At 54.3% G+C, this 9,205-nt stretch overlaps 1 protein-coding gene across 1 annotated transcript; it reads left to right on the top strand.

Moving 5' to 3' along the window:
* The first annotated feature begins 1,918 nt into the window (after window positions 1-1,918).
* LOC143423400 (uncharacterized) lies at window positions 1,919-8,671 on the top strand. Its single transcript, XM_076894706.1, has 3 exons — window positions 1,919-2,871; window positions 7,516-7,697; window positions 8,417-8,671. The coding sequence occupies exons 1-3, from the start codon at window positions 2,028-2,030 to the stop codon at window positions 8,633-8,635; spliced, it is 1,245 nt and encodes a 414-aa protein (XP_076750821.1). The 5' UTR covers window positions 1,919-2,027; the 3' UTR covers window positions 8,636-8,671.
* The last annotated feature ends 534 nt before the right edge of the window (window positions 8,672-9,205 follow it).

Below are 9,205 nucleotides of genomic sequence, written 5' to 3'. Positions count from 1 at the left end.
ACAGTGGTCCACGACTGGCCGGGTAGATAGGTAGGCAACGGAAGACAACGCGGATGGTAGCGAAACAGGATCGTTTCCATCGATCCCCAGCGAAGATATCGATCCCCTTTGGCGGGCGGATGAAGTGGCAGCGCGAGACGGCGGAAGTTCGCGCGATGAAATTTACGGCTGCAGCCAATTCCGCGCAAATGGAAGCACGGAGCATCTATGAGGTTTTATTCGGGCCCGGTTATCGCCGCCACCTATCGGCAGGCATTTGTTTTTGCTTATCGCCGGGCGCTACGTCAAGCCTGGTGAAAGAGGGGTGGCGTGAGAGACATAGAGAGCCAGAGAGAGAGAGAGAGAGAGAGAGAGAGAGAGAGAGAGAGAGAGAGAGAGAGAGAGAGAGAGAGAGAGAGGAGGATAGAGGGTTGGCCACCGTAAATATGACGGACGGATGCGACGATGGGATCTCAGCGGCGTTGGAACAAACGAGCGCCACGGATCCACGCAGCCACCGAAAATCTCGACTGGGCTCGATCCACGGGGATGAACGACCGAGAGGACTCCGCGCGACGACAGGGACTACCGTTCGACTGCGAATCGATATACCTGCCTGCCTGCCTGCGCGGACCAACGAAATCCTCCGCGAGAAAAGGGCTGCGAGAACGACCGTCCTCCCTTTCTTTCCATCTTTCCCTCGTTCCAACCCTGTCCCTCTTTCGTTGCCCTTTTCTCGATGCCTCTCTGACTTTTATCGGCTTCGCGTAATAAACGACAGTCTATTCGAACAGAAGAGCGATCGATGGATAATTATGGAGTATCGATTATGGATTGATTTCGATAATTGTCACGGTGTTAGAAGAATTAAAGCGTTTGGGTATCATGATCAGTGACGTTCAACGGTACCGCGCGCATCGCTTCTACAGTAACTGTTCGAACGGAGCGTACAGATCGTCGAAAAAGGTAACAGGTCATTACCGCGACGCGTGCATCGCTCCTCCGCGGATATTCCAAAACGACAGGGAGCATCAATAACGACGCGATGATCGAAGCCACTCTCGAGGCGAGTCCGCATTTTTCCACCCTTAATCACCGCTCCTAATTGGTCAATTACGCTCATTACCGTCTCTTACGGTAGAGAGGCGAGTCGACCGATAAAATCTCTCCTCTCTCCGTCCGTGTGCGCGACCGTCTCCCACCATCGGGTGTGTGTGTGTGTGTGCGCGTCCACCGCGGGTAATCCATGCCCTCCGTGCCTACCCTGACGGTGCGAGGGGGACCAACGTTCGCGAGAGAGAAACTTTATCCCTGGCAGGGAGAAAAATCAGCGGTTCCGTAGCCCGGCTCGGTTCGGCTCCGTTCGACGACGAGGAAACCCAGCCGACGAAGGCGGAGCCAAACCAGTCATGCCCCTTCTGCCGCCTCGTGGCCTCGCCCAGTTTTCGATTTCCCCTTTCTACCACTTTCGCCCCCACCCCTCTGTGAACCAGCAACGCTCGTCGTTCCATCGTCCTCTCTTTCCAAGCAACGGCCACGCCGGCCCCCACTAAAACCCGAGGCGCCTCCACCCGCAAAACGAAAAACTCCGACCGCCGCAGTCGACGATGGTCAAAGTCAGTCCACACGGAGAGCTCGAGTCGAGTAGAGGCTAGTCCAGGTCAGCTTGCCGGCGATCCATCGATCCGTCGATCCCCGCTACACCTGTCAAACGCGTCACGCATCATCGTCGTCCTCGCGGAGCTTCCGTGACTGTTTCGCAACGACTGTTCATTGTCGTCTACTTGTGCCTTTTCGACTTCGAAGATCGGACCCGGATCGGGTCTGCAGGATATTTTTCGCCACTTTTATTTCTCTCCTCTGGGGTGGAACGAGTCGCGAGCAGTCAGTGAGAGGGACCAGAGTGGACTCGCGTCGTTCGAGCAGTGAGAGAGGAGTTTTCCCGTCCCCTTTCGTCCAAGTATCGGGAACATGAGAAGATCGTAGGCGACTGGAAGAGGCTTCGGTGTGATTCATTGGAAAACGAGGTGTTAAATCGCGATTTAATAATGACAATACTAAGGATGACCTCCCCGGTGACGCCTTCATCGAGCAGTCCAGATTCGAACGAGGCCCAGGCACCACAGGCGACCGCGAAACCCGTGCATCGGCTCAGTTTCTCCGTCGCGGCGTTGCTAGCCGACACCAAGAACTCGGACACCGCCAGACGGGAGACCTCCTCTGTCTCGCCTAGATCCTCCCCAGTGGTATCGTACTCCCCAGTGAGACAGGAGCAACCGTCGCTAACCTCGAACGTCGCGTCGCAAAAGTATCCTGGGGGACAGGACTACAGATCGAGGTATTTGTCGGTGTCACCCGGTATCCACGAGCACAGACCAACCCCGTACACCTGCGACACCCCAAGAAGCTTGCTGGACTCGAGAACGTTGTCCAGATTCTCCGAGATCGAGCTCGAGAGGGTGGTCGAGTCACCGAAGCAACGCTCGAGGATCCTCGACTACGCGGTGCAGACGTCCACGTCGGACGCAGCGTGCTCGTCGTCGCCAAAAGTTCCCAGCCAACCGGATTTCGGTCCCCAATCGCCCAGAAGCAGCTCGCACGAGGGTAGGTCGAGGTGCTCCGAGCCGGAAGACATCGACGAGGACGATGAGAACAGTCTGGTGGACGTGGAGGATCTTCAGCATCAAGGGAGCAGTCCAACGCCGGTCAGACCGACTCCAGCGTACATTGGCGGGTTCTCCAGCCTGGGTACCATCTCTGGTATCCCTGCGAGCCTTCATCCCGCCGTTTGGGGTGGCGGACACCAGGACGCGGCGGCGGCAGCGGCCGCAGCGGCCGCTGCGACCGCCAGCTTCTTCCCCTCGCACTTCTCTCATCACGCGCCGCTAAACGGTGAGTTACCACGGTCGCGAGCGTACTCCCCTTCTGTTTTTATCCGTTTGCCATTTGCTAGACCGACGACAACCGCGCACGGATTGTCTTTGAACCGCTGGCCGGCCGCCAATCGACTCCTCGTTGGATTCTTTTCGTGGTTCGGGGACAAGGCTCGATTGTAAGGTAGTTAAGAGTACGCGACGGGCTGCGAGGATGGTATGAGAGAGGGAGAGAGAGATAGAGAGGCTGTTGTTGGACCGGGTGAACGCGATCGCGGCCGCGTTCAATGGAGCCGACGGCTTCGACATTCTTCGCTTTCCTCGGGTCTCGTTGTTCGCGGATAAAATTAGCGCCGGAACGGAAGTCGCGCCTCTCGCTTCTGATCGTTTCGCCGATCCTGTCCCTCCTCTATTTTCGCGCGCGCCCAAATTCTGATTGAGACACGGTATTTCGGCAGCGGACGAGGAGGCAGAGCTTTCCGTATGACGCGAGACGATTCTCCAGACGAGAAAAGAGACGCGGATGGACCCCGTGGCTCGGGGGTGGAATTACTCGCCACCAAATAACGACGACGATTTACGTACAGTGTTACGCGCGTGTCTCGCATACTGGCATTTTAATTATCGAAAATGTGACATCCCCCATGGCACGAGCGTGAAATTCTCCGATCGGATGATTATACGCAGCGGTCGATTTATGAACTTGAACAATATTTTACGGATAATTATCGTCCCCCCTGCAACGCGGATCCCGAATTCCTGGTTAACCGCCTGGCGGAACTCCACCTCTCGAGTATCGTCGAACGAATCTCCATCGACGTCAATCCGTTCGAGCTTAGACAACATTTAAACCCGGACGATGCTGAAATGAAAAACTCGCTAATTGATAAATTGAGACGGCCATTATCATCGCGTACGAGAGCTGTCGGCGAGCGGACTACGTGGTCGTTCGTGGAAAGAGAGAGGAAAACGGAGAGAGAGAGAGAGAGAGAGAGAGAGAGGGGGGGGGAGAGAAAGAGACAGACAAGCAGCCACCTAAAATCACCGCAAAAGGAATGCGGTTCTCGGAACAGCCGAGAGCGGGATGACTCGCGGCGATTGAATCATCGTTAACACTAATTATTGAGGTCGCGGCTTGATAATTGCGCGGGGGCCCTCGTTAAAGAGGCAATCAAAGTTTTCTCGCTTGGTCGGAGCGCCGGCGAGCAGACGGGAAGATGGAACAGAGGCTCGGTTCTTGTCGGGGCTACGCGAGGAATCCGGATAACAGACAATAGGCGATTATTGCAAAAAGGTGTCGCAACTCGTACTGGATCCACCGAGAATAGATGCAAAACTATTTCTCGCCGTTCTCCCGCCGCTGGCTCGTCCCCGTTTTAATTTATTCCCTTTACTCGGCGGAATTCCTTCAATTTCGAGTCGATTAATTTTATGGAAATTTTGCGAGATAACAATCCCACGGATTATCGCGCAGGAGGACACGAAATTAGGCGGCGACATCTGTTCCCACTGTAAACACTCTCGCGCGATTAGATAACCGATTTAGTGGTCGAGCGAGTCGACGTGTTTTTCTAATGTTCGCTTTACACAAGTAACGATTGATAACCAATTTGTATACGCTGCGATACATCCCAGTCGTTGCTACGAGTAGCTCTTTGTCAGTTCATATAGATGATTATCGCGCGATCGCGCGGTGATTTAGGGGTGGCTCGCGAGCGGAGCACAATCGAGCATAATCGAGGCGGACGAGTCGTCGTACAGGGGAAACGGCGTAATTTTGAAATATTACCTCTCATGGAGGGTGCCGAGTGCGGATCGCGCAACCCTTCGAAACTTTGTTTCGCAGCTCTCTACCTCGACCATCCTCGAGGAGGGGTAGAGAGAGAGAGAAAGAGAGATGCGGTGGAGAGGGGTTGGAAAGGGGGATGACAAAGAGCGTGCCTGGTACCGGTATAAAATATGGTATCGCGAACGTACCTACGATAATACCTGTAGGTATTTCCGAGAAAGATCGACGCGAACAAACCGGAGGCGACTGTACGAGGCAATTAAACCGAACGAATGTCAAGTGATATAAATTAATTGTCATTTATCGCGGGATGCCGATCCGCTCGGATAATGAAGATGAATATACCCGATTTCGCGGAACGTTCGTTAGGATTTCGTTTTCTAATAAAGGTACGAGCACGTATGCGCTCGTTTATCGATCGAGCCTGCTAATAAGAGCGCATAGAAATCGTGGTCCATGGATACACGTTACGCAACGCAACAAAGAGCGCTCGAACGGACGAGCGGGATTTCACCTTGCCTTTTTCTTCGCCTCGATCCTTTACTCGCCTCCCCCTCCCCGCCCCTCTACTCCTTGTTAGATATCTCCGCGAGATCAGCTAATTATTTCAGTAATTTGCATGAAAATCGATCGAAAGGGTACGCGCTTTTTTCCTCTCCTCCCTGTGTCTCTCTCTCTTCGCCATGGAATCGAGGTTCGACTTCAGTCCTCGATGCATCGAACGCTGCCTTATTCTTCCGCGATTCCACGCTACGTAATTGCTTCATCTTCGATTACGCAGATATTTTCTGGTAACCATAAATCTGGCAATAAAGGGGCTCTCGCCAAAGACGCTTCCGGACGAAAGAGAGACAGAGGGGCGGGTATATTAGCTTAACGCGTACGATATTGTCGCATCGGCGTGTGACATTTTTAATAAACGTATTTCTCGCATCGCGAACCGCATCGTTCGATCGAGACGATATCGTCGGCTGCGGTGTGTACGTTGTACAAGCATTAAAAGGTTGAACGTACACGGTTCCCGGTGTAGTCGAATCAACGCGAATAGCATAAATTATCGTGGCGATCAAGACGTTCAATTAAACGGCAATTTACACTGTTTGCTTTGCCTTAAATCCGCAACAGCGTCGCTCGATCAAAATGAATCACGCGCAGCGGCCGCAAATGGCGACGGCGCACGCTCGCGTTCCTCCGCTCGCGCATTACATTAATACGCGGGGACTTAATTAATCAGCGCTTAAACGAGCGTATCCAGCAGCTACTTTTTCCAGCTACCGTCGTTTCCGTCGTTCGTATCCTTGTAACAGCAGCCCCTAACGCGCACCGATCAGCCGATAAACGCGGAGGAACGTTTACGGTATCGACGATCAGCAATTTCACATGCGCCAACGCGACTCGAGGCCCCCTACCCCTCGCATAATATCCCAATTTCGACCGATCGAAACGGAAGCGCCGTGGACACGGGGGCCAGAAGGATCGTTACGCAACGATCAACAAAGGATCACCCCCAACGCAGGATCCACTCCTCGCCCAGCATCGTTTCGCGGAATCCCTGGCGTATCTCCGCGAGATCAGCTAATTATTTCGAATGCGCATACCCGATCGATCGGCGCAGCCTCGACTGAAATCGGGCCCTCGCCCAGACTTTTCGAACACGGCAGCCAGACGGATCCTACGATATATACCGAGACTAATTGGGATCCTCGAAGAATCGTGGCGAGGAGAGTCGAAAAAGGGAGAGAGAGAGAGGTAGAAAGAGAGAGCCAAGGGGAAGGATCGGAGTTTCGCGGAGGAGACGAGTCCAGCTCGTTCAGAGTGGCTGTCTTTGGGACCGCGAAAGCTTTGCTCGCGAATCCCGCGGCAGGAAGGACGCGAAAGCAGAGGGGCGGGAGACGACGGACGGGGTTGGGTCTCGATGGAAAATTTGAAATTCAGAAAGCTACCCGGGGGCGATCCTCCTGGCCTTTTGTCTCGTCTCGGGATCGCTGCCTCTCCTCCCGGTGCCGTTCACCTCCGCTCTACAAATCTGTCAATTGTCTCGAGACAAATCTCGGGGAATAGACGCGATATATTCCGACACGAGTATCTCCGCTGGCTCGAGATGTCCCGAGCCTGTTTTCGCCCGCGTTCGATTGTCTCCGCTTGTCGTTACAACCAGGATTTTCGTGGGGTAATTCAAGGGAGAATTCTCTGGTAATGTTCTCCGGATATGCTGCGCGCATAATTGGCCCCCGCGCTGGGATGTTTCGATATTTTTATCGACGCGACGAAAAACCTCGCAGCTTCGACGGCACGAGGTTGCAGCGATTTAACAAAACCTTAATAAGATTATCTCGAACGAGTCAGTAATCGAGCCTCGTCGAAACCGTTCGCCGAAGAACCATCAGAAAAAGCCTCTCGTACCCATGGAACGCGGTCCACGTCGATACAGACAAATTTCCCGTACGTACATCGCGCGATCGCGTGTAATCGAAAGGTCTAAGCGACACGGGTCGATGGTTATTCCATGCACCTTTCCCCGTGGGACGATAGACGCGTACGTACAACCTAGCTGACGAACAGTGTACATCGAGAGCGTTGGAGGAGCGATTGCGCGGCGGGAATGTTGCGGTCGAGGATGAAAAAAAAAAGGGTAATGAGGCCGGTTTGCGGGCGGGAAAATTATGAATCGAGGGGCAGAGGAGGGTAGAGGGGGTTGCCTCTGAAAAAGCGACGGCCGTACGATTTCCTGGCTCGCGCTTCCCGGATCCCAAGCCGCGGACAAAAACAGGACGTTGCGGTTAGGCACCGGGTTCCGCGTGACGACGAACGACGACGACGACGATGAGACCCACGGACGGATGATCCTCGAGCGGAACACGCTTTCGGTTGCAGAGAACGGAGAACCAGCCCAGATCAAGTGCAACCTGAGGAAACACAAGCCGAACAGGAAGCCACGGACACCTTTCACCGCGCAACAATTGGTGGCGTTGGAGAAGAAGTTCACCGAAAGGCGATACCTGAGCGTGGCGGAGAGGGCCGAGTTCTCGTCCTCCCTTCATCTGACGGAGACACAGGTGAGAGGGACACGCTTTGGCTACTCAGACGTCGCGAAAATGTCGCCAGACGCCGGGTAAACATCGAGGTATTCCGAGCCCTGCGGGAACGCGGCACGACCATCTTATTAATAGACGTACAAATTGGCCGAAACGCGCGCGCGATGACCGACCAATTATCCCAGGTCGCGAGCCTTGGTGCCCATCGAAACGCGGTCTCGTCTGGCCGCGTCTGTCAACAACAACGCGGCTCATTCGCCGCGCTCATTGTCGCGAAGATCTATCGCTTCTCGACAAATTCCCTCTATCTTTACCCGTTCTCGTTTAAGACGCGTCGAACAATGGCGAAAATGGTGACTAGTGTCGTCCGTGTCCTCTTGGTAATCCCTGTTACCCTCTCTCGAGGAACCGTTGACGCGGCGGGCTGACGGTAATAATTAGACGGAGGAGTCGCGATTCTCTATTTAAATCCCATCTGAAATATTATCCGAAAACTCGAGTAGACTTCTGCGAGGATACGGTTTATTTTATCGTTCGATCTCCACTGGCGTGCCCGCAGCAACCGGTAGCCCGCAGCCTGGAATCCTATCGACGTCCCGATCGTCTCGAGATCGGCCCGACCAATTGGCTCGGCGGACCGCAGCGAAAACCGCACGACAAAATCGTCGGCCCGTTAAGGCCCGGCTGAGCGGCCGACAGACGACAAGTAACAATGTAACCCGGGTCGGTGGTTGTTGCAGGTGAAGATCTGGTTTCAAAATCGGCGAGCGAAGGTGAAGCGCATGCAGGAAGCGGAGATCGAGAAGTCGCGGATGTCGGCGATCAGGCAGCACCACACGGCGCTCTACGGTTCTCATCCGGGGCTGTTGGCTCCTGCGAGCCTCTATCCGGTCGGGATACTGTCTCATCCAGGTTTAACGCCGCATCACCCGATCACCCAGCACCCGTCCAGGGAATGAGAGCGACGAGGGTAGCCGGGGACCACGTCGCGACCGGTACCGAAACGAGAACCGTCTCGTCCTCCGAAATTCTCCCTCAGGATCGGTGTGACGCGCGCAAGGATCGTTAGCGCGGTTGGTTCGAAGCTGAAGCGGAACTGTTTCAGCTCGAGGAACGCCGCGGAGATATTGCTCAGGGTCGTACGAATGAAACGGAGTAGAGCGAACGAGATGGAATACTGCGAGCAAATCGCTCGGTTTCGAACGGTGATCGAACGAGAGGAGAAGAAGGAGCGTATCGAGCGTTCGAGGAAAATCGCGCGGAAACGAAGATGAGTCAGAGCGCGTTACGCGAGGAGGGAAGTGGTCGAGTCAAGTCGGTGGAGGAGCCAGTGGGTCTACGAAGAATCTAACCAAAGTGGAACGCATTTCTGTGGAAGGGAACGAAGACGATGCCTCTTACGATCGAGTACTTTCTACGGTATTAGAATATGAATCTCGTCTGTCCTGAATCTGTGCCAATTTCAGACGCGTCCCCGTGCGACGCGTCGATGTACATAGACTGTAAATAATTCGTCGTTCACGAGTTGA

The sequence above is a fragment of the Xylocopa sonorina genome, chromosome 5, assembly GCF_050948175.1.
Source record: "Xylocopa sonorina isolate GNS202 chromosome 5, iyXylSono1_principal, whole genome shotgun sequence".
Lineage (NCBI taxonomy): Eukaryota > Metazoa > Arthropoda > Insecta > Hymenoptera > Apidae > Xylocopa > Xylocopa sonorina.
Note: the sequence above shows the minus strand (reverse complement) of the source record. Positions and strands in the feature narration are given on the sequence as shown.

Coding starts and splice junctions, on each gene's coding strand:
- LOC143423400 (XM_076894706.1), top strand. CDS start 2,028: ATGACAATACTAAGGATGACCTCCCCGGTGACGCCTTCATCGAGCAGT. Junction 2,872..7,515: donor TCATCACGCGCCGCTAAACG/GTGAGTTACCAC, acceptor TTTCGGTTGCAG/AGAACGGAGAACCAGCCCAG. Junction 7,698..8,416: donor TTCATCTGACGGAGACACAG/GTGAGAGGGACA, acceptor TGGTTGTTGCAG/GTGAAGATCTGGTTTCAAAA.